Source organism: Oxyura jamaicensis, chromosome 26 (genome assembly GCF_011077185.1).
Source record: "Oxyura jamaicensis isolate SHBP4307 breed ruddy duck chromosome 26, BPBGC_Ojam_1.0, whole genome shotgun sequence".
NCBI classification, from domain to species: domain Eukaryota; kingdom Metazoa; phylum Chordata; class Aves; order Anseriformes; family Anatidae; genus Oxyura; species Oxyura jamaicensis.
In genome coordinates, this window is record NC_048918.1 from 4406804 (window position 1) to 4428596 (window position 21793).

Below are 21793 nucleotides of genomic sequence, written 5' to 3' on the forward strand. Positions count from 1 at the left end.
AAAACATTTATTTGGTAAGGCTTCTTCAGTACCCCTTGGAAAATATTCTCACACAAGATGTAAGGACTAGAGGGGAAAAATGCATATCACAGCCCGATTCCTATTGTTACAAGAGCTCGTTGGTTAAAAAATTGGCATAGTCATCGCTCCTTAGCTATCTGATGAACTGAAGGCCTCTTCCAGAGCAGTTAAATGAGAGCATCCGTGTTGGCAGACAGCATCTCCCTGCTGGACCTGGGGGTCCCTGCCAGCAGCGAGCCCCTGCCACCTGCCCCTCCAGGCTCTTCCTCAGGTCATTTTGTTCTAAAGGCACTCCTCTGAAGCATCAGTTAACGTAACAACCCCAGCAAATCCTCAGTGAGTCCTTCTGAGGGTGAAATGTAAAGAGGGTGGGGGAAGAAGATGCTATTTTAAGGCCATGTTTTAAATCAGAGTAGCAATTGTCAGCTGGAGAGCAGAGTGTCCAGGATATCCCAGCGTGAAACTCAGATGGCTTTCTGGCAGCCTTTGCCTTGAAGTCGAAGATGCAGAATAAGTCTGGCAACCTTCAGGCTGAGCGCTTGTAAACAACAGATGTTCATAACTGGAATCTTTGGGAAGAGAAGGGCAGGGAGCAGCGTGTATGTCCATGCTTCAGATTCTCATTACGGTTAACACTGCGCAGTGTCAGGACGACTTGAAGGGGAAATCAAACATCGGTTCAGATCAGCACTTTGCAGAGAAGTTCAGCTCCAGAAGTGAAATGGTTTCTTTAAAGGAGAGATTATGCAGGCTGCGAGGGAGCTATCAGCAAAAGCACTTGGATCAGGAGGACTTCATTTGCAATATTATTAGAGTTGTAATAGATAAATGCCCTCATCAGCTGTTTTGGCCTGTGATTCCTTTTGATGGAATGAAGTCTGGAACATTTATTCTGAGTCTTTCGAATAACATCATTTGGAAGATTTTTCTGAGCGTGAAGAATTATTCATTCAGTGACCTCGCTGAACTGGAGAGCACAAAACTGCAGCGAGCCCAGGGCAGGACCGTGGTGGTGTTTGTCACAGCAAGGACTGGAGCAGTGGGCTGGAAAGCCCGACGGCTTTCTAAGGAGGTGACATCTCCGCCTTTATCTCCATTGCAGTGTTTAAAATTTCACTTTGGGGCAGAGGTTGTTGGTGGCCCTGGGTTGTGAGCAGCCTTTTTGGAGTCATGCTGCTGCCGAGAGGCACTTGTCAGTAGTGCTGCGATGGAAATGTCAGGAGAAGGACAGCTTACCGATGTCTTCTACCCTGCTTGGGGACTTCTGGTGCCTCGTCTGACTGTAAAACCCTGCACACTGCTGTTTGTCCACTGCTGGAGCATGCTAGCACCCAGCGACCCCATGAAACTTGCCGAAAAAAACTCAATTGGAAGGAAGAACAGCTGGAGAAGTTTCCTTTTCACACACACGATGTTAATTTCAGCATTTCTCTCTATTTGTAATTTCTTCATTTGCCTGTGACTCATCCCTTCATCCTGCGCTCCTCGTGGAAACGCAGCATTCCCATTCCCGGTCTGTGGGCGTGGGTTTTTTCTTCTCTATCTCGTATGGGAAGAGGAGGAGGCTGTTTCTTAAGACAGATTTTGTGCTGTAGCCTTGAATGGGGTTTACCTTGCAGTACACAATTACACGTCCCTGGCTTTTGTCGCTCTGTCCTGCCTGCCTTAGAGCAGATAAATCTCTGCTTGTCTCCGAGTTCCTTGTATGAATGAGTAATTTAATTAAGACGTTTCAGATACTTGGACTCAGTCTTCCCTTCTGATCTTTTGAGATCAACTGAAGCCTTTGAAGTGGAAGCTGCGCAGGACTCGATCAAGATAACACTCGAAAAACCACAGCGCTTCATACTTTGTGGTTCCTTAAAAATCTGCGCACAACTTCCTCTTCCTGTTCCCAAACACCCCCAATTGCTGTGATCTGGTGTAATTTAGGCTAACCTAAATAAACTCTCGAGATTCGCTATCATCGCACGATCTTTAAACTATATAAATAGTGCTTGAAATAAACCTGCAGCTTGGCATTTTCCCTCTCCTCCTCTTGGAGGGGAGCTCGGAGTCGAACAGTTGCTCTGCATGTGAAATCCCCGGCGTTTTGGGAAAGTTCAGAGCCAGCTCCTGAAGTCTCGGGGTATCTCCCTGAATTCACTACGTCAGCGAGAATACCGACTCCCGACGTTCTGCAGGATCTGTGGAAATCCAGCTTGCTCTCAATTACACCCAGCCCTCACTGCTGCATTTTTTTTTTCCCTTTTTCATTCCTCCTCTGTGGCGATGTGAAACTGGAACAGAATCTATTTGCCAGCTCCTCTGAGAATTGAAATGGTTAATGAAAATCACAATTTGCTTCTCTGCCATCTGCTTGTGGTTATGATAGAAAATGGTCTGTTGTAAACAGTTGTATAACTTCTGCTCTGTGTTGTGAAAACTGTTGCCATGTTCCACCCCAGAAAATGCTGCGTTTTGGAGGTGGTTTAACAGTTAATGTATGTGCAGTCTTAAAGGCTATTTGGAAGCTCGGAAGCAAGTATCTGCCTCTTTCCTCTTCTGTTTTGTTTCTGTGCAGCTTGTCTTAAGGCCTTCCTTTGTCTTTTTTTTCACCAGGGCTGAGAAAATGGTCACTGGCCATTAAACAAGGGGAGTTTTTTCTCGCTTTCTGTTAAAACCAAGCAATAACAATAGAAAACCCGTACAAAAGCGAGGCGGACTGTTTTAACAACGTACCGAAGGGGTTAGCGAAACCAAGAGACACTAAGAAATTAAAGGAATTTAAAAGAAAAAAAACTTAAGAGAGCACAGAACTGTGGTTGCATGAGGTTGAGATTAGGGTGCGGCACTGACTGCGCAGACCTTAAGGTGACAATCCCAGTCGCAAATTAGAATCATGTGGGCTTTGGGATCGGTCTTTCCTGCAAGATGGCCTTTCATGTCTAACCACATGGAGTGTGTCAACAACCTATCTGGCGCCATTAGACACCAGCAATTTTACTCACCATACTTTTTCATGGGCTCTTGGTATTCGTGCTATGCGCTGCCCTAGAATAGCTTCGGGTGTTGCGGTGCGGCAGCTCGGACAGCTGGGAATTGTCCGGTTAACTATTGCATCTCTTCTGTTTCCCATTTTGTGCTTTGCTTTTCTTTGCAAAGCAGGGCACTCTCACCAGGCTGCTCACTTGCAAGCCTTTCTTGCCTGCTCTTACTGTGCTTAGAGCCCTTGCTCCGTGTGCTCAGGGCTCCAAACTGCTCAAGGCAAGGCTCTGTGAGTGGAAGCATCCAGGGTTGTTCAGGTGCTTTTGGTGTCATGGGCAGCAAAAATGCATAATGAGACAGAAAACATCACAGGGGATATTTGGGATCAAAGCAGCCAGCTGCTTCTGGGATGGCATTTGGCAAGAAGGGGTGCAGAGGCGAGCTGGGGGCTGCGCTGCTCTTAGGAAGTGGTGGGGCAGCAAGAGGCTGCTCGGGGATTGCAATAGGATTTCCAACAGCTACAGCAAGACCAGCTAGCCAGGAGTCACAGCTTTGTGTGCTGAAGGTCCGTTCCCAACCTTTCATACGGTAGGTGCATCACTGGCATTGGTTATGGCCCTTCCAGCTTCGAGGGTAAAAAGTCAGTGTGCAAGGTACTTGTACAGCATTGGTGCAAAGGAGCAAACCAAGCAGCTTTTAACATCTCTTCGTACTGCCCTTTATACACTTCTCTTCAAATGCTATCTTAGCTCGCTTCCCGTCTCCTGCCGGAATCTGTTCCTCTGCTGGCAGAGGTGGTGGCTCTGCGGATGGCACGCGATGGAGCTGCTCCTCGGAGGAGCTCATCCTGGGGATGCCTTTCCTCCTTCGGCACCCTTTTTGTTGGAACAAAGTCAGGTGCTGCTTCTGATCTCGCCTAAATTGAAAAAAATAAATTATAATAAAAAACCAACACAACTTAAGTGCACGTTACCGTCTGCTGTGGCAGCTTTTGCCCTGGGTGCCAGCAGGAGTCGGACCCTCCCGCTCCATGCGTGTGCCCTTTGGGGGCCGGCTGCAGCCTGGTGGGTGCTGGAAGATTCACAGCTCTCTTAGCCTGGTCTTCAATTACTAATTAGCTCTCTGGCATATTAACAAAACAAACAGTATGCTGCAAACACTGATTGCAGGAGATCTGGGGGCAAGTGCTTGATTTATAGAGCTTAACATCTGGCGGTTTCAGCCTTGTGCAGTTCTGCATTTTGCTCGTTCCATCTGGTTTTGCCTGTGTCAGCAGTATCCACAATATGGGACACTGGAGTACAAAGGCAAATATTGTCTAAATAAAATCTATGCCTTCTCACATTTTATTTTCCATGTTTTTATTCAAAACGCCAGAACCAAATGCCCAGAATCCTTCCTGTACCGTCTCCCACTACCCATATATATACACACACATACACGTGCTCACTCCAAACCTTGACAATGTCCAGACGACAAGCTGCAGTTGTTTCCTGAGCTTTTCATTGATTGATTTATTTATTTTCAAGGAAAAGAAACAAAGCATCAAGATCAGCTGTTTTGAAACTGTTCTTTCTCTAAAATTATCCATATTGCACTACAGCTCCAAACATTGATGTCACGAGAAAAGCCGTGGCAAACATTCATTGCCAGATTTTTCAGGTTTTTGCCATGTCAGACGTTTCTTCCAGCAGAGATTGCTGTCCTGTCAAGTGCAGAATATGCCATTTTTTTGAATGGAAATTGAACCTCCTTTCTTTTAAGGGGAAAGAAATCTGGTACAATGTCATACAGTAATCAAGATGAGCCTTGGCTTCCCACCAGCGGTTTGACTTCTTTAGAGATCAGCATCGCTGTACTGTAACCTGATGATGAGCAGATCTGGAGAGAATTGCACGTTACAGTCAGCGCTCCCAGACTTGCCAGCTCCAAGCTGCTGCGGGAGGACCACGTGCGCTCACTGCCAACGTCCTTGCTTTCATCTGGTAGGAAATGGTGGCTGAAGAAACAGCTCACTCCTTCCAGGAGATAAAATGATTTACCGTGTTTGTTTGGCTGATCCGAATAAGCCGAGGGTCCTCTCGTCTCCCCTTTTGCCCTTTGTGGAGCCTGTTTGCAGGGTGCAGAGGGGAATCAGCCGTAATAAGGTTGGGAAAGTTCAAAGGTGAGAGCATAAAGCTTGCTGTACGAGTGGTGCTTTCTCTTTGCTCAGGACAGATACAGCTGCTTGCGCAGAATTGGTTTTATGTGAGATATACGTTTTGTTTCCTAAGCAGATGCTGTTTAGCTAACTGGATGCTTGAAATCTTTTTGCTTGTGGTTAAGGCACAAACACCTGAGACAGCGCCGCGTGACCTATTGTCAGGCCCTGCAATTGGTGCTCAAATCCTTGGATTCTAAAGAAAAAAATAGTCTACATTTGGCATCCTGTAGCTTGCACTTGCCCCATCTGTTTGTTGGGGGATAAAAGCCTGTGGCCGTGTCTGATTGAGGGCATATTTTGTGTATGTGCAATGCCGTTTTAGAGCCTTCCTCTGCTCCCATCTCCCCATCCGATCCATGTGCACTGCAGCTTTGTTCCTGGTGTGGGTAGGTACAGAACATCATTAACGGGATCATTTTGTCTGCTTGAGATGAAGTGCCATCCGATTCTTGTTTCTGTTTTATGTCCTCTGTAGGAAGGACCAGAACGTGCTATCACCAGTGAACTGCTGGAACCTCCTGTTAAACCAAGTGAAGCGGGAGAGCAGGGACCACACGACCCTGAGCGATATCTATCTCAACAACATCATCCCGCGCTTTGTCCAGGTCAGCGAGGATTCTGGGCGCCTCTTCAAGAAGGTAACTGATGTGCTTTTTGTTTGGCTCTTCCAAAATGCAAAGTTCTAGATATTACTTCTGGCAGATGGCTTTATTGTTATCTGTACCTAACGTGTTTTTTCCTCTTTGTGGATAACTGTGCTCGACTTATCTTTGATTAACTGTTTTCTTGTCCTAGTGTTTCTTCTCCTACTTCTCCTACTTCTCCTAGGTTTTTCCTGAAGGTGATCAATTGAGATTAGTCTGAATTCAGGCAATGTTTTTCCTTTTAGCCTGCTCACAGTTTTGTGCGCACTTTGAGACTTTCTTTAAACAGAAATCTTCCAGGTTTTCAACTCTGTGATCCATAACAACCTTCCAAAGACAAATTTGTATCCAAAGTGAAGGAGAAAGTACTATTAAAAGAAAAAATAGGGAGAATTTCTACTATGCCAGACAATAAAAGGAAGTCCTTCTCTGGAAGAAGGCGAAAATGCAACTGAGGTATTTTTTGTTAGCATTTCCCCTTTTCTCTCCCCTTGATTTCCACCTGGAAAAAAAAAGAAAGGTGGGACAGTGTGGGCGGGTATTTTTCTATTCAGAGTCTGTTCTTCCAGTTGAAGAAACCAGATATGGAAGCTTTGAAACTCCCATTAAACAGTAATGCCTGGTCTCTGTAGAGATTTGTCAATGGCTGTAACATCTGCTGGTTAACATGTTAAAAACGTTGCGATTCAAACTTGGAAAGCCATTTCTCTTCCCCCACTGCCCACCCCCTTGCGATGTGTCATGATCTCGGAGAGTTCCTTCTGCAGTAGTGCTGCTTAAGGAAAGGGCTTGCAAAATGACTCCAGCTTCCTAAGGAGCGCTGCTGTGGGACTCAGCCTAAATCACACGGCCTCTGAGAGACGTGGGTGAGGAACACTCCTGATTAAAATTTCCGAGGCTGCTTTCATGTGTGTCTGTCTGCCTTTGGTGGTTGTTCTCTATTGCTGTTGCATTAAGAACTGGTCACACGAGTAGTGTGTGTGACTTCAAAAACCCTTTAGGTGCAGCCTTGACAGTACTTGGAGGCCTCGTTGGCTTTTTTCTCCGGGCTTTGACAGTCTTTTGAAATGTGTTGAGGAAGAAGCATTCAGATTTTTTAACATCTCCGTGTTGCTTTGACTGATAGATTCTACATATTGCAGTCGGATTAGACTGCTGGAAAAGGAATGATGCCTGGGACTGCACACGGAATTTCATGTCAAGGTGCACTTGAAGGAGCAGCATTGCGTTGTGTGGTACCCGGAGGACAGCGTGTGTTTGCTCTTTTACAGCAGGTGTTTGTGCGTGTCGGCAAATGATTTATGTAGGAGAATGAAAATAAGTGCAGTGTTGCGTTCCTTGTCATTGCTGTGCCTGCTTCTTGAGTTTTTAATGGATAGCAACATTTTGAAGAGTACACTGAAATGCTGCATTCTATTTTTTTTCTCCATTGCCCAAGTAGAGGAGGAACCTTCTCTTTTTCAAGTAACATCATACTAAGGCCTTTTCGACCTTTTAAAACTTTCCGGTAATTACATTACGGTTGATTAGATACTTACATGGGATTATTGAATGGCAGCTACTCTTCAATTCCACTAATCCTTCCAAAGGAGAAGTAATCTCTCCTCTGAATTTCAACAAGGGCTGTGTTTGAGCAAGGGGGCTCAGAAAATGCCTCAGCAAATGGAAATGGATACCATTCCTGTTGGGCTGGAAACTCGCATCTTAATTTTCAGCCCATTGTATAAGCACGGTCTTACCTTGGTTTGTTTTGTGTTGGCCACTAGGACAGCTAACAGGAGGGGAAAAAAAAAAAAAGGGAAAACCAAGGAATAACCAGCCACCACCACCAACCCTTGGGTTTCTTTCTCGGAGACCAAATGGGATCTCCTTATGAATTTGTGCTAGCAGGAGGCACTGGATGCTAAATCCAGCTGCTTGTCTGACGCTATGCCAGGCATACCAAACTGGCTGAAGGCCAGAACAGCTATTAGGTTACTCTTCCACTTGTGCTGTGGTTAAAAACCAAACCTGCATCCTGTCTTATCTAGAGTCGTGTAGTTGAATGAGATAGCAGCTGATAAACAGAGAAAGTTGGCACGTGTTTTGGGTCTTGAACCATAGGCTAGAAGCCAGGCTAGCCTGAATGAAAGGTATAAGCCTATTGATGAGAAACTCTAGAAGAACATTTTCCTCCTGCTCTCCCATCCTCTCTTAAGCGAACGAGCTCTGGATAGCATGGTTGAATCAGAGCGATGCTGCGTGTTGGCAAATTGAGGCAGCTTCTCAACAGACCTAGCGAGCCAGGCTGCATCAGTGCACTAAGTAGCTGGCTTTATTGCTTTGAAGGCCCGAGTTTCCTGCCTCTGATGTGCCACGCTGTCGTTTCAGCATTTCTCTGCGCTACCTCCTGTCTGGTCCAGTGCACGTGGTAGTACCAGCAGCTTGGAGCAGGAGCCGTACCTGCGGTGCTCTCAGGGCATCCAGGCCTGGCGCAGCACAAGAGCTCTGTTTTTGCTGTTTACTGAGGGAAATTGTAGCTGGTGGCACAGCACTGCCAGCCTCGCTGCCTAGCTGGGAGCAATCTGTCCTTGTCTCGGGTAACAGAATCCGTGTTACAAAGAAGGACAGTTTATCGTTAAAGGGTAATACGAAATTTTGGCACCACCTCTTTTCTAAATGCCATTTGCTCCCGTAAGAGTAATGAGAGCCCTCCCTGTTTTCATTAAAGGACTCATTTCTGCCCCATTCTTGTGTCGAGACTCTTTCAGAGCTAGGAGCAGGTTACGACTGCCCGTGCTTGCAGCCAGCCCTGTGTCCTGAACCCTCTCCAGCTGGACCAAAGGGTTTTCCTGCTGGCAAAGCTGGTTGTGAAGTACAGCCTGATTTCCTAGTATGGCTGGTGAAAGATCTTTGTTGTTATTCATTCTGCTGCGTATGCCATACTGGTAGTAAACCTGCAAATTTTATTTTATGTAACAAACTTAACGCAAACCTTATTTTTATAACCTTGTGTGAAAAATTGCCCAGCTAGGTCTGGGAATGTTCTGATTTAATGCCTGTCATTTGAAAGTCCGGGGAAAATGATTTTTTACATTTGTTTGGAAAATACTTTTTTTTAGTTATTCAGGTATCAGGCTGCCTGCAGGTGGGTACAGTAACTTATATTGAGGAACTACGCACCGGCTGGGTTGTAAATAATCCTATGAAATACAGAAAATACAGTGATATAGAGATCCTCCTTTGCTGAGGGTGCTGGAAATAAAGTCCTGAAGCATGGGATCTTTTTCATGAGCCGTTTGTGATTTAAGGCTTTCCAGAGTCAGTGCTTTGTATCATGCTGGGATTAAACAGGTGAGCGAGGAGGGACAGGCAGGGTAAGTGGATGTGCTCGAGATCCCTTTGGTTGCCGGACTTGAGCTGCTGTGTTTTGTACTGTTGGAAGTGGTGAGCTTTTTCAAGAGGGAGATCTAAGTATAGCATGCAGCCCTAATCCAGCCTGGAAGGCTACAGAGGGCCTGGATGGGCGAGATAAGGACCACACTGGAGGGACCCCGCGGACGATGCAGGGTGGGAGCTGTCTGTGTCACCGCTGGAGCAGCACCGAGCCCCCGGTGGGAAATCCGGGGCTGTCTTTGGATGTTGTGTAAGAGAGAGCATCTGCAGTGTTAGAGATGTGGGATTTTGTCCCTTCCAGCAGCTGTGGTGGAAGATGTTCAGGCTGGGACAGATTCCCACATGAAGGTGCTGCACGAGGACGCAGCTGTGCCAGGACATCTTCCTGGGAATGGGCAAACTGCTGCAGCCCCGGGGCCGTCCTGCATCGCAGACGGGTTTTCAGGCTGCTCCTGTCTGCGGTGGTTGGGCTCGCAGTGCTGTGGGAGAGCCGCGTGGTCTGACACTGTCAGTTCTCCTGCCCGTGCCTTGTGATGAAGAGATCCCTCTGCAGGGCTGTGTCACGACGTGAAGGGGCTTATTTGTTTGAGTGTTGGCTGGAGAACTGCCAGCCACTTGAAAGCTATCTCTGCTGATAAGAGAAGCTGTGCGTGCTGCCAAAGGCAGCTCCGAAGTGGTGGTGGATGTACCGTGCGTGGCGGTCGCCATTCCTGCCGAAGTCACAGGTCTCCTTCCAACGCTTCCATGAACTTTTTGCTTCCTTTTTTTTTTTATTGAAGAATCACTTCTGTGTTGCACCAAAAGATGTTGTTGCTAAAGGGCTCGCTGGCTGTAGCAGCGTTGCAGATGAGTCCCGTTGGCACCAGCGGGAACCTGACGCTTGGCTTCAGCGGCGCTGCTGGCAGAGCCACGAGGTCGGAGCAGTCTGCGCTGGGACAAAGGAAAAGGAAGATAAATGGAGAAATAAACAACCAGTCTCTTGTGCAAACAGAACCAGGGGGAACTGGTGGAAATGCCTTAGCAACAAACTGTTACGCTTTGGGAAGGGGGTGACGAGCTTTTCTTTGTCCAGCAGTTAACAATTTGGCCCTGGGTTTTGTACCAGGCTGGAGTTTAGCCAGTGGGTGCGCAGCCCAGCTTTGCAGTCCCGGTCACCTCTCCTCTTGGCAGCCTGCAGCACTTTGATGTCAGCTCCTCTTCTTGTGCACACTGCTTTTGATTCCTCAATCTGCTTTTGTAGAGAGCGCTCCTTCGATTTCTTTCTGCTTATCCGTCTTAAGCATGGCCCTTTTATTTATATATTTATATAAACCTGTTCAAAATTTTCTTCCCTTTGAGCTGATTCCCCTTTTGATTTCCCCTTTTCTCCCTTTTCACTCTACGCTTCCTGTCACCCTGTTTTTTTGTTGTTTAACGTGACCCTTGATTTCTCTGCGTGGTGCAGCCTTTCTAGAACCTCCTCAGCGTCCGTGTTCCTGGCTGTGATATGAACCTTCCACACCGTGTTGGTGCTCCTGCATTGAAAGCATTTATCTTCTGCTCTATGTTTAACTTTGGGCTGCCTCCAGCAGCGCTCGCTGCAGATGCTCAGAGCGGTGACACCAGTGGATGCGTCCTCCGTGCACCTTGGTGCGGCAAGAAGGGCTGCGTGCCCCGCAGATGGGTCTAGCTTTGGCAGCATAGCATTGGTGTACACCGTTTCGAGATCCTTAATGGTGTTTGAGGGGAGAAAGCCCTGTAAGAAGGAATGAAGAAAGCAAAATTACTATTTGAAATTTGCTTCCTCATTAATACCTTCGATTGTGGAAAAGATCAGTTTATCTATAGTACGCTGCGCAGTGTTTGATGTGAAATGAGAAATCGACAATGAGTTCGTTAAAAGCCTGGCAGTAATCAAGGAAAAAGAATTATGAATTCTCGTAAGGGGTCCTCGCTTACGATGACCTACTTTACAGCTGCAGTATGTCTCGTTTGCCACATTCATACCAGAATATGAAAAATTTTAAAATATACCTCACATGGAAAAACTAAGCTTAGAAAAATGTACTGGTCGTAATGCTGGGCATCTGTAAGACCAGTGTAAACAGGTAAATACACAAATGCCATAAATAAAATGTCACTGAGGAGTAGGGTTTTTATTTGCCCCGAGGGAAAGCAAGTGCAATTTTATGCATTTATTAGTAGCAAGGATAATCTAATTCTGTGCCTCCCCCCAAAAAAGAGGGCAATGTTATCGTGCGAATCCTCACCGGTATCAGGTGTTGCGGTGAATGTTTTCTGATAAGGAAATCCTAATGTTGAGTTCTTACCTTTTTTTCCGGAAGCTAAAGGACACAAAAGCCTGTTTGTGAAACGATGCTCTCTGGTTTCTCGTCGGTGAAATTAAATCTCCGCTTCCCTACCTGCGTATTTTTAGAACAAATGGCAGGGGGGAAGGGAGCTGGAGCGAGACCACGTAGTGCTGGGTACGTGAGCAGCCCGCTTGTGCCTGGCAGCGTGCGTGTCCGTGGGGCTGCCACTCCCTGCGCCCGTAGCAGCCGCAGTGGCTGCTGGCACCTGGTGCCGGGCGATGTAAGGTGGCATCAGAGCCTATTGCCCAGCGAGATGGACTGAATGCCAGCGGTGCAGCTGGAGTAATTTCCTTACCTGGGTTGCAGGCTGAAAACACCACTTCTGCATATGGGTTGGACAAGGAATGTGCTGCTTTTGGCATTCTGTAATGTGTGAAAATTGTCCATCCTTACTGCATTTGGGTTCTGATTTCCTAGGCACTTATGCTGTCTTGTTACAGCAGCACACCCGTCCATGTGTTGCCCCAGACTGAATTCAGCTCAGGCAGGAAGAAGAGACCAGCACCTGTTAAACTCTGGGTCATCCCTCCGGCATCCATCCAGCGCCACGGCGCTTTGCGAGAGGGCACTGGAGAAAGCAGGCAGCAGAGAGCTGCCGGTGGAGCGATAACGCTGTGAGCAGAATTGCAGGACATTGCATCTGGTGTTTGACAGGGCTTTGTCGCTCGCTGGTGGGCTCGCTGGTGGCTTGCCACCTTGGAAGCCCATTTTCATGTACGGCCTGTTCAATGAGTGAGCACATAGCTGGCTTCACAGCAAAAAGGAATGCTCTCAGCCATAAAATCACATGGTTTGCTGGAAGTGAGTGCCTGAAGCTCAAAATTCAATAACATTGGCTCAGAATACTGAAAAAAAAGGGAGAGAAAAGGGCTGGGGGCTGTTGGGAAGCAAGTGTTTAAACCCAGAGTACGGGAGGCAGCAGTGCGACAGGGCTTGATGTAGGAATGGCTTTTTCCCAGTACAATATTCTGCTGTGTGGAGAAAATTCCTTATTACTGACATAGTGGTGAAACAAATCACTAGTGAAATGGTGGAGAAAACTAGATAATGCAACTGTAATTTAAATGCGACTGACCAGTGCATAATGGATCATTAAGCTAGAAACTGATGATCTGTTGCCCAAAATATGCATGTATACTGAATCACATAGATCTCATTTTCCAAGCTTTTCTTTAAATTCCTGAGTGTTTGCCGCTTCAGAAGAAGTCTCTACACAAGTCCTGTTCGGTAGGGCCACGTGAGTCATGGCTGAGCACTTTATCCATAAAAGTTGTGGGAGAAACTTGGATAAAACTCGCGTTGGCTTCGTGTAGGTTCTGAGCTTCACCGAGAGGATGCCCTTGTGAAAGAAGTGTGACGTTCGTAACAAATGGACTGGGCCGGTGGTGATGGAGTGCTTCTGTACAGGGCAGCTGCTGGATCGTTTAGATGAGAACACGAGGATGATAAATCATATTTGTTACCGCATGTGAATGAATTCAAGGCCTGCCTGTGTAAAAAGAAAAAAAAAAAAAAAAGTACATTATTGAGAATCTACCTGTAAAGAATTGTAAGCTTTTATTAGCAAATTTTATTTAAGTGCCACATGCATGATCTTGGAAAATTGTACCTGGCAAGCCTTCTCTTTCACAAACTTTGTAAGGAGATGTTAACTAATGCATAATAAATGTGCTGTGCTGTAATGGCAATCTAGACAGGAGCAAAAAGGATCCTATGTTTCTGCAAATTTCATCACTGGTCTCAGCAAGAACTCAATCCGCTTGCCTCCCTACTCCCACTGTTAATTTAAAAAACATTAGAGCATTTAATGCTAGTTTTCTACCAATGTAAATTTAATTAATCCTTTTTAAGAGATGTAGAGAAATGGCCTCGTTAGAGAACGGCTCTGAGGCAGGCTCGGGTTAGTTTCAGCCCTGTCAGACTGACGTAATTTTGGGCAGTTTTAGATAAAATCTCACCGCCGTGTTTTGTGTTCACCCCCACCAGTTGTGGAGCCCTTCCTTGCTGCTGTTGGGTCTCCAAGGAAAGCTCTCTGTGAGCTTTGGGGTCTGTTCTGAGGCCGTCCCATCCTTCTGTCCAGCTTGGAGATCTGTTGGCAAGGCCTGAGGCCCGGGGCATAAAATATTGACAGCATTCCTGTGCTCCCTTATTTATTATCCACCCCCCCCCCCCCGAATATTTTGAAGCTGAAGTCTCTAATGTTGGGTGGAATGTGGAACAGCCAGGCGAGTGCTGCAGTAGATCCCAAAAACATCTTGATTAAATTAGAGGGGAGGTGGAGGGGAGGAGGGATGGACAAAGAGGCCGTTGAGAGGCTGGCACGGCGCTGGGGAGCTGTGTTCAGCTCGGGGTGGCAGCAGCCCACGGCTCGGCACTCGGGGCACACGCAGCCCTGACAAAAGAGCGTGTGTGCACGCGTGCAGGCACGTTTAGGGCAGCTTCTGACTTTCAGGGCTGAAGGAAAGGCTTGAGAAAAGGCAGCTTGCAAGAAAAATCCCGGTGTTGGAAGGTAACGCTGCTGGGCAGCGGTTGCTGTTGTCACCTTGCTGAAATAACTCTGGTTCTCTTGGGTGCTGCTGGTAATTTTGCTGATTTGGGCACAAAAGGAAGCCTGTGTGTTGCCCTCCTCGTCGCCTGCCCCTGCAGTTTTGTGGGGATGCCCCTTCCCCACATGGTTATTATTGGAGCCGACCAGATAAGCCTTGGGTTGCTCAAGCCCTTCCTTAGGGTTTTTGAGGGCGGTACAGATACATTGCAGGTAGAGCCAGGCATAGATAATAACAGAATTCATCAGATTTTCTTTTGCTCTCGTTTATTGCTCTTTCCTAGAAGACTGGTTACAAAATTAATCATTCTAATCTCTCTGCCTTTGAGAAAAGTGATACAGGAATTGGTGCATGGAGGGAGATGTTTGCAACTGCACAGGCTGCGGTGGTGGTTTCCCTCGGTGCACATTTTGTTCTTTGTTCATGATGCACACCACTTCTAGCATGGTCTTAAAATCTCTCGCCCCTGCATGGCTGGGGTTAAGATCAGGTGCCTTTAATCAGGGTGCAGTTCTGTGATTCTACGAGCTCTTGGTGCATCAATCCACCGTCCTCCAACGCACTCAATCTTTTTTTTTTTTTTTTTCTGCTAACATCTAAGCCATTTCTTTTGGCTTTCCCAAGCTAACAGCGCTGCTTCCTCCAGTAAGTTCATATTTACCAGCCTCTGCTAGCTCGACTTTTCTTCTAAACCTTTTTTGGTGAAATCTGTACTGGGGAGCAACATCAAATTAACAGTGTTGATTGCTTAGCTCTTGTTTTCATGACACCTGTGATCTGTTTTAGGTTCATCTTAATCTAAGCTCTTTCCAGTCCAGGAATCTGGCAGCTTCCTTCTTGAGAGCTCATTTGGAAACACAAAGAATTTGGTGTTTTGGCAGTTTGGCACTTACACGTCTTCCTTTCTTCCTCAACCTGAATATGCATTAAAATATTCATTTTAATCTATCTCACATAATTGATGCTTCAGCAGTTTGTACAATGAATGAGCAATTTTATGTAAGAAATAAGCAAATGGGCTGAAAAGAGCTGGGTGAAAGGAAGATGATTGGTCCAGTCCGGGCAGCTCGAGCAGCACCGTGAAGCAGATTGCTGAAAAGCTCCTTCTGTGTGAAAAGCTCAGCACTCGGGGCGTTTCAAACAGACCTCGCCAGTCACTTCCATTAATCATCCAGTGTTGAGAAAAAGGCAGTCACAAAATCTTTGCGACCCAGATCGTGGTAATGATGAGCAGCAACTTCAGCTGTTGCCTGCTTTCAGTGGTGGAAGCAGTGCAGGAATGGTTCCTGCGGTGTCTGTTGGGATTGGGAAGATTGGGAGCGATCCGCTTTCCTTTTTCTTTTTTTCTTCTCTAAATTAGAGACTCAGAAGAAGGAGGATGCTCCCCTTTGCCAGAGCTTGTATCAGACTCCTGTTTTTCCAGTAGGCCATCTGGCCGCCTGGGGAGCAGGTTTAATGGACGAGGCTGGAGCACAGGAAAATGCAAAGCACGCGAGCTCCTGGCCGGGATGCTCCTGCTTGTGCATCTCGACCATGCTGCCGGAGCCCCGCGGGGGCTGGAGCAAAGTGCCTGCAATCTCAGAAACCTCCCTGCAGTGCTGAGCTGGGAGGCATTCAAGCAAGGATCGTTTAATTTTTTAATTATATAATCTTTCTCTTTTTGTTTTTTAATTTATCATTGAGGCATGTGGAAAAAAAATACTGGTATCTCGACATCTTAGCCAGAAATACTGGTTAAGTGTGGGTTTGTCTGTTTGCATTGCCTTTTTTATCTTTTTCTGTTCTTGGGTTTGCAGGCATAAATAATCTGGAACCTATCAAATTTTGTTAACTCAGTAGCTATTGTGTACGCCTAACCTGCAGAGCGTGAGGGTTCAATCAGGCAGGTACTGCGTTAGGAGGCAGCAATAACGGGGGGGAAGTGATTCTTGCTGCACGTAGCAGTAGATGAATTTGGGCTTTTCTAATCAGTGGGAAAACAGGGATAAAATTTAGTTATTGGAAACAGCGTTTGAGCCTACCTGTTGGTTTTTTTTTTTGTGAATAGAAACATTGGTATAAAAAGACAGCCATCTGTTCTCTTCCCTGCTTTCTCCAATTACTGATCTGGATGTCTTTCATAAATAAAACCTGGGAAAAGGGGGGAATTCAGTGTGCTTTATCTCTTCCCTGCACCTCCGAATCATTAGAAATATTAAATGACAGACAAGGGCGGGGGGGCATAAAATGTTAAAGATCGCACTGCCAGGGCTAAGACTGCATTTCTGAGATGTCTGTCATGAAACACTAGCAACTGCTGCAGTTTTTGCTGGTTAAACACTTTGCAGGAGCAAGGCTGTCGCAGTGGGCTGGCTCCTGCAGCCCACGCAGGGCCATGGTACGCAGATGTCACTTGCAGTTGGGTCCGTCCTTGTCCTTCCCCTCCTTTCCCTCGGGGTATTGCGTGCCATTGGATTTTGACAAGGTAACATGTACAGATGTGTTGGGATACTCTGGTTTTTTCCATTCCTTGTGGTGGATGTTACAAAATCTATGGACAGACTTCACCCCAGGAACTCCTCCCCGGCAGTACCTGGAGCCGTTCAGGTGTCTCATTCCCCTCCGCCAAACTGAGAGAAGCGTTCTGTCTGACGGCTGACAAGGAACTGAAAGATGTGTACCCCCCATAGAGGTCTGTGCCGTGCTTCAGGTACCAAATAATTGCCTGTTATCCTTAAAGGCTTCTTTGAGGGAGCTTCTCGTTGCATTTGTCTTTGTCGCCCAATGCTTTACAAGCAACAGCTAGAAGCTGTTGATGGTTGGTCTCTCTCTCTTCCCCCCTATTCCTTTTTTCACCTTAAAGGCTGTATTGTACAACCCTGAATCCAAAAGCCCTAGTGTTTTTACAAGACGTGGCCACATTGGCTGATCGCTACAAGGCAGCGATTGCTGACCAGCTCGGTGTCGGCGTGGCTTTGGATTTCCCTGGAAGGGAAAGTGATTGTCAATCCCAGTATGTGCACTGTAGAACAGGGTTAAAGCAGTAAGTTAAAATAATTTCAGCAGCGTGTTAGAATAAACAGGATAATGGTTGGGCCATCTCTTCTTGGACTCCTCAACAGCAGGGAAAGGAAACATCTGTCTGGGTCTAACTGTAACTTCATTGGCTTTAATCCCTTTCAATAACTGGAGGCTAAGAGGTGTAAATCGTATTAGAAATACAGAGATTTTTCTTGATCATTGACGCTCCTGCTACAGAAGAGGGAGGATTTGTAGAGCTCTGTGGGGGAGCAGCATGTGCAGGGCAGCGCTCCGTAGCGGGGCTGGGGAGGGCAGGGCTGGAGCGTGGCGCTCGCCTCTTCATGCCTTGCAAGGTGTGTCGTTGCTCAATGTGCCTTTTGATGTGCCTGAACATCTCAAATGTTCTCATGGAAGCTCTTTAGAATGTGAATAGAAACAGTTTTAGTGTGAAATCCTGTCTCTGATGAAGAGAAGATGAATGGTGCCACTGAGCTCACAAGGAAGCTGCTTCGCCCTTCTTTGCATGCAAGCTCTTCAAAGAGGGCTTTGCATACAGAGGTGCCATCCTCCAGTAATTAGGGATGTGACTCTTCGGGCATTTCAGTCGTCTTTATTAGAAAACCAGAAGCTTATCTGTTCCTTGTTTGTGGATTTAGCTGAAGCCAAATGTTTGCCAGCGCCAGCTCTCCATCCACTTGTGTCCAGCTGCGATGCAGAGGTGTTGCTGCTCGCTACCTAGCAGGGAGTTTAAAAAAGTGAATATATTTTTAAAATCTGACACTTGGTTGCAAGCTAGTTCAGGTATCAGCCAGCTTTGACAGCCAGTCACGTCCGTCTGCAAGTTTTTTTTGTTTGTTTGTTTTTTTTCCTAATGTTTTAGCAAACAAGTTTGTATCATATTGCCTGAGGTTTAACTGCACATCTCACTAATGCGAGTGTCCCCTGGGACAGAGTCATTTCTATTGACATGGTTAAATTGTTTTCTGTTGTAGTCCTTGTCATTTAAAATAACTAAACACGTATTAACACTGCGCTCAAATACAGACTGGGGGCTCTGAGCTGGTGGACACTGCAACAAGATCTCCCTCCTGGATGCATCTCTAAATATTTTGATGCTTGCCAGCCCCCATCTGAGAACCCCCATTTCGTAGAGAGCCAGTTTTGTGCAGGGTTGGCACTGCCAGCTCGTGATGAGCGTGGGGCTGAGGGACAAGGGGTAAGGACCCGAGGGACAGCAGGGCCGTGAGTGAGGTGCAAGGTCAGAGGACAGCAGCAGTGCTGGAGATGTGAGTGTAAAGGTGGCTGCCTTGTCCTCGCAGCCCCATGGAGTCTGGCTTTGTCAAGGAATCACCTTACGCCAGCAAAGTTGAAGTATTGCCTCTTTTGTGATGATAAGTAAAGGGTGTTCGTTCCTGATGGCTTCCTTATTCTGCATTTCTTCACCTTTCATATTCTAGCGCGTACAAGCTGTCCTACATGCAGTATTACTCAATCCTGCCTAGATCAGAAATTCTAGGTGTTTCCAGGCTTCTGGTGACAAAAATCTCACGTTCTTTGGAAATTTCCCTGCCTCCATACTGTAAGGCTTTTCTGGCTGTGCGCATACAGCATTTAAATTTATTAATATTGTTTGTGCAATTTGGCCGTAAGTGGCTCTGGGCTGAGCAGTTAGTGGATTTGCTAGCATAAATAGTGATGCTTAATTGAGCCTAGATTATTTGTGGATGCAGAGCATGTTCACTTCCTCCGCCTTTTTGCCATCTTCCCCAATTAACTTTCATTTCTCTGTTTTTGTTGCAGAGTAAGGAAGTGGGATTGCAGCTCCAGGAAGACTTGATGAAGGTCCTGAATGAACTCTACACGGTAAATCAAACTGACTTCTTGGCATCGTTTCAGACAGAAGGGAGAAGTGTTTGACTTCTCCCAGCCTGCTGTTACAGCACAGGCAAAGCGTCACGACTGATAAATGCCTGCAGCCTTTGCGATTTGAGGCAGCCTGTGTACACCAGTCTATATAGCACCATAAATCTCACTTTCTCACTCTGCCTTTATATTGTTTCAGCTCTATAGGTGTTGGCTTCACTTCCCAAAGATCTCACCTTAACGCACACATGCTACTAGCTGCAGCGTTGGTTTAAAAAAGAGTAAGAGATACTTAGAATTATTTCCTAATGCACTAAGAATCTTTGGTCAGGTTTCCCCATGCCTGAATTGGATAAGCGTAGTGGTTTCATGTGGTCCATTTCTGGAAACGAGCATGCAGAAGACAGCAAACAACTTCAGCAGCAGGGAGCCCACTGTGTTTATTTGTTCCTCAACTCTTTGAGCAAAACAGCTCCCTTTAGAGTGATAGTCCTCCATCTGTGCTTTTTGCTTCTCGGTGTATCCAATGGAGACCTCAAGAAAGAGGCATTGCCTTGGGACGGAGAGGAATGTGTTCATAAAAGTTCATTTGCTCCTTGGGGATTTTTCTTCTCGCATAGATGAATGGAAGAGCCTGTTGTTTGATTAAATTTTTCCTTTCAGCAGCTGTTACTGAGCTGGCTAGTTGTGTTTTAGAAGCAGAACCTACTCCTGGTTTTGTTGCTCAGAATGTCTTGTCTTTTACCCGTCCTTAATGGCACGCTGAGTCGTTACACGGAGGTACATGGTCTTTCCTTCGCTCCTTCAAAAGACAATCCAGGGATGTTTCTCAAATCACTTTAGGCCATCAAAGTGAGATTATGAGTCCGGTTTAGTCTTGCTGACCCTCCTCTGGGGGCAAAGAGTGTTTGTGTTGCTTGGCAGGGAAGCCAAGGAAGACTGGGAAGCAGCAGCATGGTGGAAGCTGGAGGCACTTCAAAGCTGAGCTGTGGTTCCATGTGCTGTCACTGCAGTTGTTTTACAGCAGTGTGGGCAATGTGCACTGTACTCAAGTTCCTGAAAGGCAGACGAATTACCTAGGGTATGAAGGTGGCTTTGTAAACGTATCGGTACCTGTCATCAGCTCTGCCTACTCCAGAAATTATTCTTTATTGGAGGGCACAATCTGATTCAACTTCTGAGTCATGAGTTTGGATGGGATCCTAAGGGAGAATGTAGAGCTGTCTCTAAAGACAGACTTTCAGGAACTGAGATGTATTTGTAGTCCAGGTTCACATGGCACTGCAGTTGCTGAGGTGACTGAGTAGTGGACATGTGTAATCATTTCCGTATGCCCAGTTCTGAGAGATCATCGAGCCAAATACTGAGTCACGATAATTTCTCTATCCTTGGAAAATCTTCTAGAATTCAGCCTTAGATAAACAAAAGGACATGGGATATGCACTTTTCTCTTGCGTCAGAGCTAGGAACTTGAAATTTATTAATTCCTTCTGCTGTAAAATCTTAAATCGTCCCTTCACCAAAAGTTTCCTTTTCATTTGGAAAAGCCACTTCTATCATTCATATCAAAAGTAATTCCTGCTGGAATCTATCACCGGCGGCTTGTGCAACAGCTTTTATTGGTACTTTTAGAAACACTTCCACAAACCAGTCTTGCTCTGTTGGCATCATCTCTGTTTTCAGGCAAAATGGATGTCCATGAAATCAGTGAGCCCTTGCCTGTGCTCTCGACCCCAGCAGGGACCCCACTGCCAAGCGTGGGGCAAGCACTGGTTGTGGCTGCCCGTGTGGCACTGTTAGCAGGATGAAATCATTAAAATTGGGATTTCTCTTCCTGCTTCTCTTGCCTTCCGCCAGTTCTGCTTTCAGTGACAGAGGAAAAGAAAGTACTTTGCATCTATTATTATAAATGCCTGCTTTATAGTCTAAGCATATGCAGTAGCTGCAAGTGTGTGTGTAAATTATTCAGGAAGTCTCTTTAATACTGGCTGCATTCACATTCTCTTTCATGTTTAAATACAACGTCTCTTTGTATCTGAGAACCTCTCCTGATCGCTGCATGGAGAGAGAGCATGCGTCCTACTTACGTAAAATTATGGCACAGTTCAGGCTAAGGTGGAAGAGGTATAAATGGGTTTTCATCTAAAATAAATTATTTGTAAGTGACGTCTTTAGTGAAGCTGAAACTTTGGGGTGTCTTTATGTAACTGTGCAGTTCTTGGCACTCTATCAGAATGACATCAGAAACGCTTCCTTTGGTGTCCATATGTGAAGTGAATTGCCTTGTAACTGTCGATAAAAATGTCACTTCATATGCTGTGCCCTTTCCTTCTTGTTCTGTTTTCCTAACACAAAACCAGACGCGAATATCCTCTCAGACAAATGCATTTTGGTTTTGTCTTAGGGAATCTTTATCTAGAGCTATTTATTTACTAAATAAGAGCTGTAAAAAAAACGTTGTCCATGTAGTATAAGATCCAGGTCTCCTTGAGCAGAAGGAGACACAAAAAAAATATCTAACAAAAATAGATAAAAATGAGAAGTGCTTTTTCATATCAAATTTGATTTAAACAAATTGAACCAGAGTTGCTTTGGCAGCAATTATGTTCAGACTTGATTTGCATACAGTTCCTCGAGTCTTGTGATGTTTAAATGACTGATTCATCTGGAGGAAAGACTGATAGCATCCCTTCTGAAACTGTACCTGGTGATGAAAAGCTATCATTTTCGAGCCTTGGCATGTAATTCTCTTTGAATAGTAAGGAGGCTGAATTTAGTCTCTCTTTTTGGGTTTTATGACTCCTTTATTGGACTGTACAAGAA

The 21793-nt window shown here is 46.0% G+C and overlaps 1 protein-coding gene across 4 annotated transcripts in view; it reads left to right on the forward strand.

Annotated features, from left to right (window-relative positions):
• Positions 1-21793, forward strand: part of SRGAP2 (SLIT-ROBO Rho GTPase activating protein 2) — a 104556-nt gene that overhangs the window by 37144 nt on the left and 45619 nt on the right. For all 4 annotated transcript variants that reach the window (XM_035346947.1, XM_035346948.1, XM_035346949.1 and 1 more), the window contains exons 3-4: positions 5667-5829; positions 18908-18970. In XM_035346947.1, coding sequence (XP_035202838.1) covers positions 5667-5829; positions 18908-18970 — 226 coding nt within the window. The remainder of the gene's footprint in view (positions 1-5666; positions 5830-18907; positions 18971-21793) is intronic.